General features: G+C 43.1%; 1 protein-coding gene across 1 annotated transcript; it reads left to right on the top strand.

Annotated features, from left to right (window-relative positions):
- The first annotated feature begins 5,859 nt into the window (after positions 1–5,859).
- On the top strand, positions 5,860–16,581 carry LOC124092087 (zinc finger protein 14-like). The gene is made up of 4 exons (XM_046443396.2): positions 5,860–6,799; positions 12,177–12,303; positions 12,484–12,544; positions 13,105–16,581. The coding sequence occupies exons 2-4, from the start codon at positions 12,270–12,272 to the stop codon at positions 14,852–14,854; spliced, it is 1,845 nt and encodes a 614-aa protein (XP_046299352.1). The 5' UTR covers positions 5,860–6,799; positions 12,177–12,269; the 3' UTR covers positions 14,855–16,581.
- Positions 16,582–18,238: the final 1,657 nt, after the last annotated feature.

The raw sequence follows: 18,238 nt of genomic DNA, 5'->3' as shown, positions 1-18,238 counted from the left end.
CTTGGAGGAGACCACTCTGCAAACAGATGGTGCTTCCAAATTGCACAGACTTGAAGGTGTAGAAGAGGAAAGCCCAACAGGACAAATCTGATTCTAATAAGACATGGCATGTGACAAGGCATTAAATCTCTCTTTATGGCTTTCAGAAACAACAAAGGCTCCACCCTCAGGACCCCATCCCCTCCCCAAAGCCCTTAATTCTTAACACCATCACCTTTGGGGTAAAGATTTCCATATAAGAATTTTGGGGGGACTCCCATACTCAGGTCATTGCAGTGGTCAGAGGGCTGGTGTGTCACTGTATTAGTCTTCCTAGACTGCTGTAACTAAACAGCCAGGCCGGGGTTTGTAGACCACAGAACCTGACTGCTTATCGATGACCTCACGTCAGTCACTACCTGTAGCCACCTCCACCTTTGCCTGATGGCCAAATCCAACTTCAATTCAGTGAATCTTGGGATAAGAAGAGAAATGGCTGCTGGTCAACCCTAGGAGCCCTACTTCCTTACCAACTCCCATGCTTTGTGGAACAGAAAGCCAGCATATTGGGCCAGCTCTTTTCCCTGCACCAGCCCACCTCATCACCTCTGAGATCTTCAGCATCCTCTGGGCTGGGTAATCCCCTCCAGGCCCAACCACACACTTGACACTGTTGGCTTTTTAGCCCAAGTCCCCACAGAGGCTCCAAGTTCTTACCCCATAAGGGTCAAGCTATCAATTCTGCAAATGTCTCAACAAAATTACATATTTTATTATTATTATTATTATTATTATTATTATTATTATTATTATTATTATTATTATTATAAATAGAGGTAGTAGTACCAGGGATTGAACCAAGGGTGCTTTAGCATTGAGCTGCATACCCATTTTTAGATTTTAGTTTGAGACAGACTCTAAGTTGTTTAGGGCCTTGCTAAGTTGCTGAGCCTGACTCCCAAGTTGCAATCCACTTTCCTCAGCCTCTTGAGTCATTAGAATTATCGGTGTGCACCACTACAGCTGACTTCAACATGATTATTGACATTGTGCATTAAAATAGGCTGGAAGTCTTAATGTAGAGCTTATGTTTTATTGCATTATGATTTAACTGTTATTAGATAACAATGTTCTCTGTTATGTGCTGTTTGGAAATTTCTCACCTTCTGCTATCTAAGCAAAGTCCCTTAAATACCTCTCCACAGGGAAGCAGCTCCCTCTGACCCTAGAGCATTTGTAACCCAGGATCATGCTCAGTACATTTGATAGTCTACCTAGCAGCACCCAACATACTTATTTTCTGAGGTTCTATGACATCTCTGCTCAGAGGACCCAAGGTCTCCTTAATAAACATAGTCTTGTCTGCTGCAGTGGTGTAGGCCTATAATCTGAACTGCTTGGGAGGCTGTGACAGGCAGATTGCAATTTGGAGGCCAGTCTCAGCAATTTAGTGAGGCTCTGAGCAACTCAGCAAAACCTTGTCTCTATGTACAATATTAAAAAGGCTGGGCATGTTACTCAGTGGTTTAGCACACAGAGTTGAATCTCTAGTACCAAAAAAACACAAATAAATTTAAAAAAATTAAATAAAAATGAATTGGAAACAACCCATACAATGCACTGGGCTGTTAATCTAGGATATTCCGAGGTGAGATTTGTGAAATGCATTCTGAACGAACAGTATTTGGGATTTCTGGATGTAACCCCATCTGTAAGTGCAGAGCCTATGGAAACATGAATATTCAAATTTCCAAATTAAAACAAAGACCTTTTCTCCACCTCCAGCACCCTCTAGTGATTCCAACTCTGACTTGAGGGGGGTGAGGCTCCTGCATGCATTTTCAATCAATACTCACTCCCCAAGGATTTAGGGGAGCCTGACAATACAGGAAGCTCTAGTTTTCTTTGGTAAAAATACAGAACTGATTTGGAATAGTGAAAACAGATTATCTGTTGCAGCAGAAGAACCAGGGTCATGCCGAGAGCACCATCACACAGGTCCCCAGTAAGAAGACATTTGGCCTCCGGTTTCTTTGGCTTAGCATGCAGATACCCCAGGCCCTGAGTGCATCCATGGAGCCTGGAGTCCAGCACCCTACAGATTCCAAAGGTGGAGCCTGGTGGAGCTGAACACTCACTGAATCTCTGGGGCGGGTTATGCTATCCCAAGACTCTTGGTGGGGAGAAACTGATGTGACTCCATTTAAAAAAAATAGCCTCTACCTCAGAGCAGGACGTGTCCAAGGGAGGGGTGGCACTTGATCTTGGAAAATCCACAGAGCATCCCTAGGCATGGAGCGAGCTATGTGCTGAGTTGTTTGTCTATAAAAACAGGAGAGATCTCCAGTGCCAGGTGTCTCTGACTCAGCAACGCTACTTTCCGGAAAGTCCAAACCATGTTTGTGGCCTACACCTTGACCCTGAAACCCATAGCAACCCACTAGCAACCACCAATCAGCAAAAGACAGGGAAAATAACTGGAATGCCAGGTGACCTCCCTCCCCCACGAGTCTCAGTGATCCATAACATGTAAGGAAACTGTTGGGTGCAGAGCAGGCTGAACTGTGTTGTCTGCAGGGCAGGCTGAACAGATGTTGGCTGCAAGATAGCCCACGCACTCAAACCCCCCTCTATCTGGTCCTTTATCACCTGTTTGCCTCAAGTCTGAACATTTAACCCTGCTCAAGGCTGAACACTTAACCCCCCCTTGGGCCAACAAGGCAGCTTGCAGACCCAGAGGCCCTATTAGATTTGGGCTATAAAAACTCCCTCCTGCCAGGCCCCCTCTCTCTTGCTCCCTCTCTCTCTTGCTCTTTCTCTCTTGCTCTCTCTCTCTTGCTCTTTATCTTTCTTACGCATGCTCTCTGTCTCTCTCTTGCTCTTGCTCTCTCCCTGTTCATCTCTTCTCTTTTCTCTCTCTCTCTTTCCTTCTTTCTTTTCTCTTTGTTGCACTGCTGCAATAAAGATCTCTTGGTCACTCCGAGTGTTGTGGTCACTTTCCTTTCAGAAACCATGTAGTTTGGCGCTGCACACTCTTGCAACTCCTCTTGGCCCCATGTCTTGAACTCACCAATCCCCCCTACCCAACTTGTTCCCACCAGGGAATGTGCTAATCAATGTTAAGAGTTGTTGTTTGATTTTCCCATGGTGTGAAATTCTCTGTGTGTGATGTTGTGACATGTAGAGTGTCTCCCCCTAAACCCATAAAATCTCACTGAACAAAAAACCAGGACTCACTCCCTGGGACGGCTGTCTTGGAAACGGTTGTGAGTCCAGGCTGGAGCTTGTAGTAAAGACTCCTGTGTGATTGCATCAGATTCGGCTCCTGGAGGTCTATGGGGTCCCAGGAATCTGGTATAACAGTGGGAATAAAAAATGGACCCCCCCCCCACTGTACTCAAGCCCCACCCAGTTAAAAAGCTCCAGAAGCCGCAAACTCGCTGGGCAGCAAGAAAGGAGAACCTGTCCCCAAGGGCACCGCCCAGGCCAGAGTTTGCAGGTTAATTGGATTTAGCCGGCAGGGCGGGCGGGACCAGGGCGGGGATCCCAGCAGAGGTTGGGGTGGATTGTGGACCCTGGTTCAGGGACAAGATCCTGCAGCAATGCCAACCACAGCCTTGGGATCCCCAGAGCAGAGAGGCGCTCGGCAACTCAGGCCCCACTGAGGCCTGGGGAGGGGTCTAGCTATGCTCCCTGGGGATGAAGCGGTGGTGTCCTGAGACCCAGAATCACCTAAAACCAGCCTGGGCGCCTTCTCTGCTTGGCCTGGAGCGCAGCGCTGGGGTGTGGCGCAGATGGAGGTGGGGGGCCAAGCAGGAGGATGGGGATCAGCCCGAGAAGAAGGGGGAACTGGGTCGACCTGGGGAAACTGTGCCTGCGACACCAGCACAGGTGCTGCTCCCTGGTTGAGCGGGGTGACACGCCCCACCCCGATCCTCGGATACTTGCCTTCCCAAGCTGAGACCCTGGGTCAGCTTCTGGGGGTATGTTGCTTTCTAGGGCTTGTGGCTTTGCTTGAAAATGTTGGTGCATCTGAAACCTTGACATGGAAAGAATACACTGGAGGGGGACTTCCTCCTGAGAGATAAAATGAGGTCAGTCTGTGCAGTACAGGGACATGTGTCAATGGGGCAAGTGAGTGTGAGCTCACAGACATGAGACCCACAGATGCCTGAAGCCTAAATCCTACAGATAATACTGAATCCTACATACACTTTTCCCTTTCTTTACATGCCTATGATTATCCTTCTATAAAACCTCAAAGTCCTTGTCAGCACCTGAAGACAGCATAAGGGCAGGGTTTCCTTGTCTTCCTGGTGTAGCTGCACTGGTCAAAGTTTCTTTCCTGCTTTGCATCATGACCTTTTCTGTTTGATTTTGGGGGAAACACCTGACCAGACCTGGATCCCCAGAGTCAGGTCTCTGCATAAGACTTCCTAACAGTCGAAGTAGAACATCTACACTAAGCACAAGGCACCCATTTTATTTCCACCGCACATTCCTGCCCTAGAGGATTCCTTCCTTCCTCCCTGAGGACCCTCTCTGCTGGGGATGGAACCCTGAGCATCAGAGCCAACCCCAATTGCTTCCTTTCATAGCTCAGGCTGCCTCCTCAAAGCAACAGAGGCCAGGAGGTGAAGAGAATTACTAAAATAGTTTTCAAATTGTTCTCATTTTTAGATATTATGTATGGGTCATACATATGATATCTTTAAATAGTGTTTCAAAACTGTGGAGACTGTGTCCTTCTAAGTCGCTTGAGGTCGCATCAGCTGATAAAAACAATATATATGTTATATAGTTCTTTCTTTTTCTTTGAGGTACTGGGGAATAAACCCAGTGGGGCTTGACCTGGACCTCTGAGCTACAACCCCACCTTTTTCATTTTATTTTAAGAGAAGGTCTCACTGACCTTGGGCTCCTCCAGCCTCAGCCTCCCCGAGAAGCTATGGTCTGTTTTTGTGTTGAGGTTAAACCCAGGGCCTCGCCATGCTCGGAAAGCACTCTATGACTGTTGCACACATATAGCAGAGCCACATGGCACCTCTGTACCAGAGGCTAAGCCAAGGCTTCCCACCTGGATTAGTTCCCAGCACAGTGGGGGAAGCTCCACCTGAGAAGGGCTGGGGCCAAGAATCTGTCACTAACCCAATTTCAGCCAGCGATTGGATGATGTTAGCTGTCAGTCACGATGCAGAGGCGGGCCTGGAGGCCATCCATCAAGGACGATGGGAGGAACTGTCCAATCAGCGCGCAGAGGGAGGGGAAGGGCGGGCTTCCGCAATCGCGGGCTTTTCTTCCTCAGCGACTGGGCTGCTCCTTCTCTGGCACCTGAGTTCTCTCCTGAGGGAAACACGTGACTCTCGCTCCCTGTGAACCCCACGATCTCGGTTGACTGGAGGTTCCTCAGAGGACCCCGTTTCACCACGGAAGCCAAAAATGGTGAGTTTGCGACCTGGGCTGAAGGTGCACAGTCAGCACCTGCCTTGGGGCCTGGCGCGCGGGTGAGCTGCGGAGGGCCCTAGACCCTTTCCCCTGGTTCCCTGGGTTTGGAAGGGAGGCTCAGGGCCCTGGTGGCCCACACCCACTCTTCCCAACGTGGAGGAAGCAGGGCCACAAATGCACCTTCCTTCTCCCAGGGGAGCTCCTCCGGAGGCTGCTATAGTTCCCCCAAATTGCAGGCGCCTCCTGCCTTCTAAACCCCACCTTCCCTCCAGCTCACAGCTCGGCCTGACGTTCGTTCTTCCCACTCGGTCAAAATAGACACCGCCCGCTAGTTGTCACTTCTCATCTAGTGAAATATTGGAAAGAATCTTCCTTCCTCCCTCCCTCCCCAGCCTTAACTTGTGATCCTCCTGCTTCAGCCTCCCACGTATCTGGAATGACAGGCCTGTGCCACTGTCCCTGGCAAAAAGGACACTTTTGAAAGCATTTGTTTTTATTTGTGAATATTATACTTGAGGGGAAAGAATAATCACTTAACACTTCCTTGTGTTTGGTCAAAATAACTGCTTTAAAGGGAATAAGGAGGTTGTTGATAGATCCCAGGGATATGGAGTCCTGGGCTTCATCAATAGAGTATAACTGCTCCCTTTTCTGATAGTCCATGATGTAGAGTCACCCCAGTCGTGTAGTCACGTAAGCACACAGGGTAATACTGATGTAGGGACAAAGGAGGCAAGGCACTGAAGATAGCCAGAAACAGTTTTATCTGGCTGCAGCCAGTCTCAGAGGGCACAGCTTTTGCTGTAATCAATCAATCAATCCCCTGAACCCTGAGTTCAGGTGGTTTTAGGATTTTATACTCATCATGTAAGGGGAGGGGCTCAGAAGTTCACATTGTAATACGGAGACTCTCAAATAACTCTCAGATCACACAGTCTCATTCAAATTAAGCCTTTATTGCTGGCTCTTGGCAGACACTCTGCTCTCAAAAGAATGAGATGATCAGAGTGGTGCCCCTGCCTTCAGTTGGCTCCATATTTAAGCACAAAAACGACAAAAGGGACATTTGGGGTTCAGGCAATGCAAACAAGGCTGAAAGTTGCAGTCAGTTATTCTCCAGTTGGCACCATAGATCATTCTGTGTTCTTGGGGGATTTTCATGAATACAAACTGCCCCAGTCATGACTTTTTGTGTGTCCTGGCTAAGTTTACAAAATGGTGTTGCCATAGTTAAGTTGTCACATCACACATAAAAACAGCTTTTTCTTTCTCTGTTCTGACCAAGTTAAGCCTTCAAGGACAGCACCTGAGAAGGGGAGAGCTTCTTCTCCCCTTTCTTTCCTCCCCCACCAGCTGTTTCCATGAAGCCTAGTTGGTAAGTTCTCTGTGAAGCCCAGCTCAAGGCCAGACACCTTGTTTGCACATTTCTACAAACTACTATACAGGATACAAGTGTGTAAAAAAGTAGTAAGGGGGAGTTCGAGTCCAGTACTTGAAGTGCTAATTTCTTTCATTCAGAGTAGTGGCCCAGTAAAATAGGTCAACACAAAAATAGGAAGTTTGTCTACACTGAACTTTTTTTGTGGACACTGTTTTGTTGACAGTCTTAAAATTAGCCATGGTGAAGATTTCTGGAGAAACCCAATTAAAATTTTCTGTGAAAAAAAGGTATGCCACTACAATAATGTCTGATTCATTTACTGTCCTTCATACCCAGCTCTTTTCAATATGTTTTTCACAAAGGATCTGGGTATTTTTCCCAGCCTGGCCTGAAAGTTGTGATCCTCCTGCCTCGGCTTCCAAAGCGGATGAGATTAAAGGCACTGACAACCCCAGCTACAGAAAATAGTTCATTTTAACCCAAATATTAATGACTATACTAAGGTACATGGATTCAAATTACCCTGAATGATGTGTGTGTCCCTCCCTGGAAGAGATTACATAATTACATCAATTCTTTCTTTCTTTCTTTCTTTCTTTCTTTCTTTCTTTTCTTTTTTTTTCTAATATATCAGGGATTGAACGCAGGGACACTTACACCCTGAGCTACATCCCCAGCCCTTTTTATATTGTATTTTCACATATGATCTCACTAAGTTCCTTATGGTCTCACTAAGTTGCTGAGGCTGCCTCTGAATTTAGCAATCATCCTACTTTAGCCTCTCAAGCTGCTGGGATTACAGTTGTGTGCCACTGTGTCCGGCCTACATGAACTTTTTTATAAAAGAAACTGTGTATTACTCCATTAACCGATTGCATTGGTAGGAACATCAGATTATTGGGGTACAGAAAAAATAAAGAAAATTTCTTCTGTATGTCTGTTATTGCATTCTGTGCTTTGGTAGATTTTGGAGACGTCTGGTAAGGTTAGTGATATACTCTGAGAAATTTTGAGATTGTGGTCTGATACAGAAATTAAGATGATTGGCTACTGAAGGGCTTAAGATAGCCCAAGATAATTTTTGTTCTCCATACAGAACCCTGCCTTTCTACCCTCATGGTGGTCTCGTTAGCTAAAATCAAGTACTCTGAAGGTTCTTTGATGTAGATGCGACTATATAGAGAACTTGAGTTCACAGCTGTGAAAATCTTGTGCTTCTCCTTTTACCTTCCTTATGTGTAGACACCATGTCAGATTTCTTGGGCAGAGTTTCCCTTTGGACACTTCACAGGGTCCCACGTCCTCATTCACTATCCTCTCCTGGAGCTGCCACAAAGTGCCCACAGCTGCCCTGGTCCCTGCAGGGTGAACAGAACTTCAGGCCCTGGGCCAGCTCCTCCTAGGGGACAGCCTGAGATGTAGGGTGCAGCCTCTCAGGGAAGCTGCTGGGGGCTCTGATCTGAGGAATCTCCTGGAACAGGCCTCATCTAGACTGCTACTTCGGTCCCTGGGACAGTGATCCTGGATGCTTTCAGGGAGCAAGACCAGGAGGGAGTATGTTCCTGCTGTCAGGGACCTTCCCTGCCCCTTGAGCCTGACACATGTGTGCTCCCTCAGCCACAAAGCTTTCTGTGCATCACTTTGAAATGATGTGCTCACTTATCTGAGGCCCAAGTTTATTTATTCAGAGCCAAATGGGATGGACTATTATTAAATAGGCAAGAGAGAAGTGGATTTTAAAAAGTCTAGTTACATTTCCATTGTTACAAATCCCAACTTACAGCCAGGTACAGTGGTGCTCACCTGTGATCCCTCTTGCTCCAGAGGTTGAGACAGGAGTGTTGCAAATTTGAGGACAGCCTTGGCAACTTATCCAGGCCTTATGCAACCTGGTGAGACTGCATCTCAAAATAAAATATACAAAAGACTGGATGACTGGGGATGTGGCTCAATAGTAAAATGTCTCGGGGTTTAATCTTGGGGTACCACCCCCCAAAAAAAAGAATGAAAAAAAAGAAAAAGAAAATCCTAATTAACTAATTTACCTTTTGCTACCCCTGAGTATGTACAGAAAGTCTGTAAGATTCAATCTTGTCTTTTCAGTGATTTCAAATTGAAATCCCACCCTAGATTCCAAAATGCCATGTAAGATACGGAGAAACTCTGTCTGGCATTATTGCTGCAGAATTTGAGTCCAATTCTATAAAAATAGTGGTGGATAAATTTATGAATGTGATTTCATGAAAACTAGTATGTGTCTTTCACAAGGTGATGAATTTGACAAAGGATGACAGTTTTTCACTTTTGTTGTCTGGACTTGGCAGGTTCATGTTAACTGTGTTTTTTTTTTTTGGTATCAGGAATAGAGCCCAGAGGTGCTGAACCACCAGCCCCTTTTAGATTCTTTGTTTTGAGACAGAGTCCTACTACATTGCCTCAGCACTCAGACACCTGAACCGCTGGGTTACAAGTGTGCACCATCACTCCTGTCTTCATTGTAAATTTTAAGGACAATTTTAGCAATACCTGAAATACCCAATTATGATCATTTAATCCCTGAATATCAGTGAAATAGTAAATGACACTTGTTTTCTGGAAAAGAGCCATATGTCTGTCTAAATACGGGTGCTGATTCCTTCAAGAGCACTCCCACTATGTCACCTGATTCCTGTTCCCTCCTAAGTGCCTCCTCCTAGGGCCACCCCTTTGGGAGCTGGCCTTTTAGCTTATGAAATTTGTGTGCAACATAAATGCTCTCTATACTCTATCCTGTACAATATTTTGGCTCATCTTCAATATAGTGTACTATTTCCAATTTTTTGAAAAGTATTTTTTGTTGTTGCTGTAGTTGGACAAAATACCTATTTATTTATTTTTATGTGGTGCTGAGGATCAAACCCAGGCCCTCTCATGTGCTAGGCAAGCACTCTACTGCTGAGCCGGAATCCCAACCCTAGTATTTCCTGTTTTAGATGTAGTTTTTCTTAAGTTTACCCCCAAAATACAGTAAACCATGCCCTAAATTTCACAGAATTTCCTGAAATTCTCAGTGCTTTCTCAGAGAGTGTCGATCATGGGAACATTCAATCTCCTTTGTGAGAAAGTGTGTTGTCTTTCCATTGATTTTGTTGTATTTTATGCCTCTAATTGTGTACCTTTTATATTATAATAATTTTTATCTCTCATTATATGTATTTTTGTGTGTGTGTGTGTGTGTGAGTGTGTGTGTGTGTGTGTGTGTGTAGGACTGCTGGAGATTGATCCGAGGGAAGGCCAAATACATACTTGGCAAGTTTTCTACTACCGAGCTACTCTCCAGTCCAAGAGAATTAGTATTGTAGACTGTGGTTTATTTATTTGCTTACTTTTGAGTGGTGGGGATTGATGCCATGGACTTGTTCATGCTTAGTTATCCTCCAGAAATGAATTTCAGTTTGTGAGCAGCGTTCTGGAGGTGGGCAGGTGTTTTACTGGGGAGTAAACCTACAGGCACTTGACCACTGAGCACATTCTCAGCCCTTCTTCTTATGTATTTATAATTTATTTTTATTTTTTAAATATTTTGTATAGTTGTAGATGGACAGAATACATTTATTTCATTTGTTTATTTTTCTGTGTTGCTGAAATCATATCCAGTACCTGAAAGATGCTAGCAAGTGCTCTGCCCCTGAACTACAATCCCAGACCCCCTTTTAATTTTTGATGAAGACCAGTCTCTCTAAATTTCTGAGTATCTTGCTAAGTTGCTGAGACTGGCCTCCAACTTGCCATTTGCCTGCCTTGACCTCTCTTGACCTCCCTAGTGGCTAAATTACAGGTGCACACCACCACCCCAGCAGTCAGAATGACTTTTAAAAAAAATACTTATTTTTAATTTGTAGTTGGACACAATACCTTTATTTTAGTTATTCATTTGTATGTGGTGCTGAGGATTGAACCCAGGGTATTGCATGTGCGATTTGAGTGCTCTACCGCTGAGCCCCAACCTCAGCCCCTGGGGTATGTTTTCAGTTTTTGAGTGTAGTTATGTGTCAGTGGCAGGGACATTTTCTTTTTGCCTGTTCCATCACTGTGAAGACATCATAGCATGCTTACAGATGTGAATGGTGGCCTGTTTCACACCCAGACTGTGTGGGATAGTTCAGGAATCTGGGCTACAAACTTGTTGCTTTACCACACTCTGGAAGAGCTTCTGCCTTAGGTTTGTTTGCAACACCATTGCTACAGGCACGATGAATCTCTTTCACAACAGACAACCATTGTATATGTGGCCCAACATTGATCAAAATGTCCTTGAGCAGAACATTGGTATGTGTCTGATGACTATACATTATGGTAGTGAACTGGCTGCTGTTAAGAAGAGTTTGACAGTCATTGGACATTCATTGTTCCCATGAGACTTAGAAAAGTCATGCCTGCTGGTTATTAAGAAGATTGTTTTGAGAGTTATAAAACTTTGTATGGCTATTGTTTGGACAAGGTAATATTTTTGGGTCATTGAGTTATTTCTAAGGCATGTGCTATCTTTCACTTCCCCCATTCTGCTTTGACAGTAACCACAGGAAATTATAAAATTGTTGTGTTTATTAATAAATAAATTAAATTAATCAAATAGAGGACTCATGTTTGTTTTGGTCATTTAATAGTAAGCTAGTTGACTAAATTTTTTTCTGGATTGAAGCACCTGCGAACTTCTAGGTGTTCTCAGTGTAATCACACAGGATGAGCTCAATTTCCAGCTAATGCATTGTGACAACCTGTGTGAAAGGTTTTCTAAATGTTGTCTGTGAAGGAATCTCCTTAGTGACCCCATGCCCAGAGGTGTGGTTGGGGGCTGATTCTAGGCATCTCTTCAAGTTTGGAACAATAGACTTTCAGAGGAAACAATACATTAGTAAATACCATGTTGTCTATATTAACCGTCTAGGTACAGGGAGCCACTGTAGTTGTCAAAATCTCTCTCAAATGCTTAGTTTCATGATTCCTCCAATTTCGTACTCATCACCTTTCTTTTCTAAAGATAAGCACTATCAGAATTGCTTATATTAGCTCTGTACCACTCAGGACGTTTCTAAGACATGTAATAGAGGTGCAACCAATAAGGAACTTAGGAGTAATTGGGAGCCTGTCTTACTTCCTGTGAAATCACCAAAGAAAGGGTATAAATCACTATGATGTTTTCCTTCTGAGTAGGCAATTTCTAGTGTTGCAATGGCTGGAAGAAGTTGAGTGCAGTAAAGATTTGATGGACCAAATCGTGGAATTAATTGAGAGGCCAGGGAATCATGTGAACATCATGCATATTGAGTATAGATTTCTCATGCTGTCAATCTCTCCTGGCCTCCACTATACATTTGGTGGGATATTTTAGATCTCAGTGACCTTTGAGGATGTGGCTGTGAACTTCACCCAGGAGGAGTGGGCTTTGCTGGATCCTTCCCAGAAGAATATTTACAGAGATGTGATGCAGGAAGTCTTCAGAAACCTGTCTTCTATAGGTAATAATGATGTTTTTAAAATTAATAAAATAGAGAACTCATGTTTATTTTGGTCATTTATGTAGAAGGTGAAAAGGGAATCAGTTGGTGAATTATTGCAGCATTAATAGCATGTATCATTTGGCAAAGCATTGTTAGCTCCTAAATATTCATAAAGATTGTTCTGTTCTCTCATTTTAGGAAACAAGTGGGAAGACAAGACCACTGAAGTTCAGATTGAAAACTCTGGGAACAATGTAAGGTAACTGTACTCACAAGAGGAGTCTATGACAGGGTCTGAGAACTGTCATGTAATATTTAAAGCAAACCAACGAAAGAAGTATGCATAATATGAGAAGTATTTATTCTTATAGTGCTTTTTACCGGAAATATATAATTAGCTGTAACAGATATTCAGTCTTTTCAAAGTATTTGACATGCAAAAAGTACTATGAAATTGCATATGTGAATATCACTATTTGGATAATAGCCATAGAGAAGCTGTGTTGAAAAGGATTGTTTGCTTTCAATCTCCTTATTTTTAGGCAAGTTGAACAAGTCAGAAAACTTAGCCTTTACCTGATGTTGGTAGTAATGTAAAGGTCTATCAATAAATAGAAAATTGTGAATGAATCAAGCATTGATTATGTGCTGGTCACTTCTTCAAAGAAGTCATGGTAAACTTCCAAGGCACAGAAGCGTTTGGGGAAACCTTCAAACAATTCCAATTCTTAATTGAACAAAGAAAAATTTTAATAGAGTAAATCCATGTGACTTCATTATGTGTGCAAAAGACTTCATATATCCTTAATTCCTTCATAGGCAGATCACATCTCACTCTGGACACAAATACTACAAGCATGAGGAATGTGAAGAGAAGCCATGTGAAGTTAAACATTATAAGAGATCTCTGGTTTCTCTCAGAAGTGTTTACACACAAATGTTAATACAAACTGGAGATGGACCTTATGGATGTACAGTACGTGGGAAAGTCATCAGTCATTCCAGTGACATTCAAAGGCATGAAGATACTCATACTGGGTGGCAACCCTATGAATATCAGCAATGTGGTGAAGCCTCGTCTTCTCCCACAGGTGTTCCAAGACACATGAGAACACACAGTGAACATAAACGTTTTCAATGTGAGGTATGTGGGAAAGCCTTTTGTTTCTCCTCTTTATTAAGAAGACATGAAAGAACTCATGCTGGAGAGAAAGTGTATGAATGTAAACGAGGTGGTCAGACCTGTATTTCATACACAAGTCTTCAAAGGCACAGGATCACACACATGGGGAATGAATGTTTCAAATGTAAGGTATGTGGGAAAGACTTTGCTTATCCCAGTTTACTTAGAATACATCAGAGAATGCATACTGGAGAGAAGCCCTATGAATGTAAGCAGTGTGGAAAAGCCTTCACTCAGTCTTCTAACCTTCACTCACATGAAAAAATTCATACTGGAGAGAAGCCCTATGAATGTAAGCAGTGTGGCAAAGCCTTTGCTACATCTCATCAGCTTCATATACATGGAAGAATACATACCAGAGAAAAGCCCTATGAATGTCAACAGTGTGGAAAAGCCTTTACTACTGCCTCTGGCCTTCAGATACATGAACGAACTCATACTGGAGAAAAGCCATATGAATGTAAGCAGTGTGGGAAAGCCTTCACTCAGTCCTCTAACCTTCACTCACATGAAAAAACTCATACTGGAGAGAAGCCCTATGCATGTAAGCAGTGTGGCAAAGCATTTGCTACATCCACTAAGCTTCACAGACATGGAAGAACACATATTGGAGAGAAGCCCTATGAATGTAAGCAGTGTGGAAAAGCCTTTTCTACATCCAGTTCTCTTCAGATTCATAGAAGAATGCATACTGGAGAAAAGCCCTATGAATGTAAGCAGTGTGGCAAAGCCTTTGCTACATTCAGTTACCTTCAGTCACATGAAAAAACTCATACTGGGGAGAAGCCCTATAAATGTGAGCAGTGTGGAAAAGCCTTTTCTACATCTAGTAACCTTCAGATTCATGGAAGAAGACATACTAGAGAGAAATCCTCTGAATGTCAACAATGTGGAAAATTCTTCACTACTGCCTCTGGCCTTCAGATACATGAACGAACTCATACTGGAGAGAAGCCATATGAATGTAAGCAGTGTGGGAAAGCCTTCACTCAGTCCTCTAACCTTCACTCACATGAAAAAACTCATACTGGAGCGAAGCCCTATGAATGTAAGCAATGTGGCAAAGCCTTTACTACACCCAGTTCCCTTCGGATTCATGGAAGAATGCACACTGGAGAGAAGCCCTATGCATGTAAGCAGTGTGGCAAAGCCTTTGCGAGATCCAGTCACCTTCACTCACATGTAAAAACTCATACTGGACAGAAGCCTTATGATTGTAAGCAGTGTGGCAAAGCCTTTTCTAGATCCAGTTACCTTCAGATTCATGGAAGAATGCACACTGGAGAGAAGCCCTATGAATGTAAGCAGTGTGGCAAAGCCTTTGCTACATCCCCTCAGCTTCACAGACATGGAAGAATACATACCAGAGAAAAGCGCTATGAATAACAACAATGTGGAAAAGCTTTTGCCACATCCTGTCTGCTTCACACATGTGAAAGAACAGATACTGCAGAGAAATCGTATGCATGTAAACAATTGGTAAACATTTCTGTTATTACTGTTTCACTCATATACATGTGGGAAGTTACTGGAGAAAAAATCCTTTGAATGTAAAACCTGGTAAATCAATATTTCATGTCATCCTCAAAGACAAGGAAGGACTCACACTGCTGAAAATGTGTGCGTGCATGTGTGTGTGTGTGTGTGTGTGTGAGAGAGAGAGAGAGAGAGAGAGAGAGAGAGAGAGAGACAGACAGACAGACAGACACTGGGGATTTATTCTGGTTGTGCTCTACCACTTAGCTACATTCCACTTACTTTTTATTTTGAGACAGGGACTTGTTGCATTTCTTCGGGTCTTCCAAAGGTGCTGAGGCTAGCCTCCAACATTGATCCTTCAGAATTAGCTGCTCAAGTCTCAGGAATTAAAGGCATACTCCACCACTTCCAACTGAGTAACTCTTTAAATGTATAAAATTATCACAAATCATTCCATTTTTCCCTATTGCCTTCAAAGGCATTTCATTCCAATTGAAAAACAAACCCTCTGAATGTAAGCAGTGTGGCAACACCTTTGCTACATCACATCAGCTTCATAAACATGGAAGACTACATACCAGAGGAAAGCCCTGGAATACATACCAGAATACATACCAGAGAAAAGCTACATCCTGTCAGCTTCCCATCCAGCCCTGTTTTTCTTCTCATATATGAAAACACAGAGAGAAGCCCTGTGAGTGTGAGAAATGTGGGAAATCTAGTTTTTTCAGTCTTTTACTAAGGACTCAGAAGACTCTTTTGGAATAAAAAGAATAAATCATATGCAAAAAAAGAAATATAAGTAGTTGAGCTGTTCTAGTTTTGTTCAGTTGTATGAAAGGACTCATACTGTAGAAAATGCTGAGGATAAGCCATGTGAGATAGTATTCAGCTTTCAGAGTTTTCTTCAAAGACATAAAAAATTCACATCTGGGAAGATCCTTTTTCTCTCTTTCAAAATTGTAGTAAGACTTTCAACTTTCCAGGTCCCTTCGAACAGCATTTAAGAAATCACACTGGAGAAAAGCCCTGTATGTAGAAATGTGGTAGGACCTTTGCTTGTTTCAGATCCATTTGAACTTGTTCAGACTTGAGGATATTTTTATTTTATTTCATTTTATTTATTTATTTTGAGAAAAAAACTGTAGGTGTGTGAAAAAGTTTGTGCCTTCATTTCTTTTTTTTATCTATTCAGAGGAAACAAAAATGCACCCTGGGTTGAAGAGGAGCATTGTATCAGCATGAAGATTTTAAAACAACATGTTTTTCTCGGTTAAATCTCTCTTATTTTTAGATTCCATTTTCCTGTATTTTAAATCTTTTGTGTCTAATGTTTCATTACATATTCTGTATGTTAGTTTAGGCCTCTCCACTCCAGCCTTTGCTACAGATTGGTGAAATGTCTCTTCTGAACTTCTTTCCTCTCTGTCTTTGTTCACATTTCACCCAGGAGTGCTCCACCACTGAGTTTCTCCACAGTCCTTTTAATTGTTGTTTTTTGAGATGGAGAGAGGCTGGCAGCTGGGACCATAAGGATGTGTCTGTGTAACCTGAAGCTGTCCTCTTTCTTTTCCTTGATTGCTTATTGAGCTGTTGATGATTCTGGGACCCCACTCTTGTCACTTGTGCTTGTTCTAAGTCTCATGTATCATGCTGTATGTAAGCACATTAAAGAGCATTATAACATAATGTCACTTGTGTGTATTACTTGTAGAGGCACTTTCTCAAAATATGTTTTGCCATATGCTTGAATTGTTTTCTCTTTTATTTCCGCATTTCTGAGGATCCAATCCTGCTTTGTGGATGCTAGGCAAGCATTCTTGCACCGAGCACTCCCATAGCTCAGGTGATGAGTTTGCTGGTGCTGTGTGTGTGGACCCCACTGATGACCACATCAGCAGATGCAGCTCTGCAGGTGTTTCCTCCACAATTGCAGATGGTCTCTTCCTTCTTGAAGGTCTTTTATACCAGTGAATTTTTTTTTAGAAAACTACATCCAACTAAGCTTTTCTCCCCATGAATAATACTTAGGTGGAATATTCTAGAAAACCCAGGCTTGATTTCTCTGTGTGTTTAGAGTAGCTCAGTAGCCCTGGGGAAATTGTGTGATGGTTTAAGGTTTAATGTTAAGAAAACCTACTTAATACACTCTACATGACCAAAGGCTTGGTAAGGAGTGTCCCAGTCTGATGTGCTAATATAGTGGCACTCCTTTCTCCACCCAAGAATCTTAAATTAGCTTCTCGAGAGACCTTCACCATAATTTTCTTTCAACAGAATGTCAGGAAAAGATTTTGCAAATATCTCAGTGTGGGTTATAACACAGACTTCTGCTTTTGTGGTAAAGCTTGGAAGTCCTCTGACCAATCTTACAATTGGTACACAAAGTACTTTCTGTGAACTAAAAAAAGAAAAATTCTTCACGTATACACCTACAGAAAATATAAACTTCTATCCCTGTCCCACTGGGTGTAAATGAAGATCAATGAAATTCCAAACAGTGATCCAAAAAATTTTAGGTGATACACCTCAGAACCCTGCAGCTAATAAATCTAATCCTGGAACATCCTTGGGTGTCTAGCCTCATGTGCCCTACATCATTGATGCAGCTACAGCCTCCCATCAGGTGACATTCTGCAGTACATGCTGTGGAGAGGGCTGTTTCTGCTCAGGCTAAAGGATTAAAGTGAGTTTACAGAACGACTCCAAAGCTGTAGAGACACATTTTCTATCATGTCCAACTACAGCATCAACTAGTTATGAAAATTAAATATTTCCATGGCTCATGAGAAAGAGGATCTGGGAAAGGGCTGTCATGGATGAGGGATGGGGACATGTGCTCTTTTCATAACCTTCCATTGATCCCAGGGAGAGCGTCCCAGTTTTCCTATCTCATCAGAGCTGGAGAAACTCATTGGAGCTCCTTAGGCCCCAGATTCACCTACTGCTGAGGAAGAGGGTGAACCTGACCTTGTGTGAGGAGCTTTTTCCACTGACTGGGTTTGACCTTCAGGCCAGGAGACTACAAGGGAGGCTGGGTGTTCAAAGGGCCATCCTCAGAATCATCCGTGAGTCTCCTCACCCCCATGCCTCATTGTGCTCCAGCTGTCATCATTCAACAGTGACCACCTGTCCCTGTCATGTGGAAAAAGGTCCCAAGCATCACCAACATGCAAGTGAAAGTGGCCATAAATCATTTAACTTGGGAAACCAGGAGGCCTGAGACTGAAGCCATCCAAGCCTCTTTTAAGATTTTAAAAGCCATTTTAAGATTCTTCTTTTGTTATTTTG

Source organism: Marmota monax, unplaced genomic scaffold, assembly GCF_021218885.2.
Source record: "Marmota monax isolate L192 unplaced genomic scaffold, Marmota_monax_Labrador192_F-V1.1 WCK01_AAM20220418_F8-fsc00168, whole genome shotgun sequence".
Classification (NCBI taxonomy): Eukaryota; Metazoa; Chordata; class Mammalia; order Rodentia; family Sciuridae; genus Marmota; species Marmota monax.
Note: the sequence above shows the minus strand (reverse complement) of the source record. Positions and strands in the feature narration are given on the sequence as shown.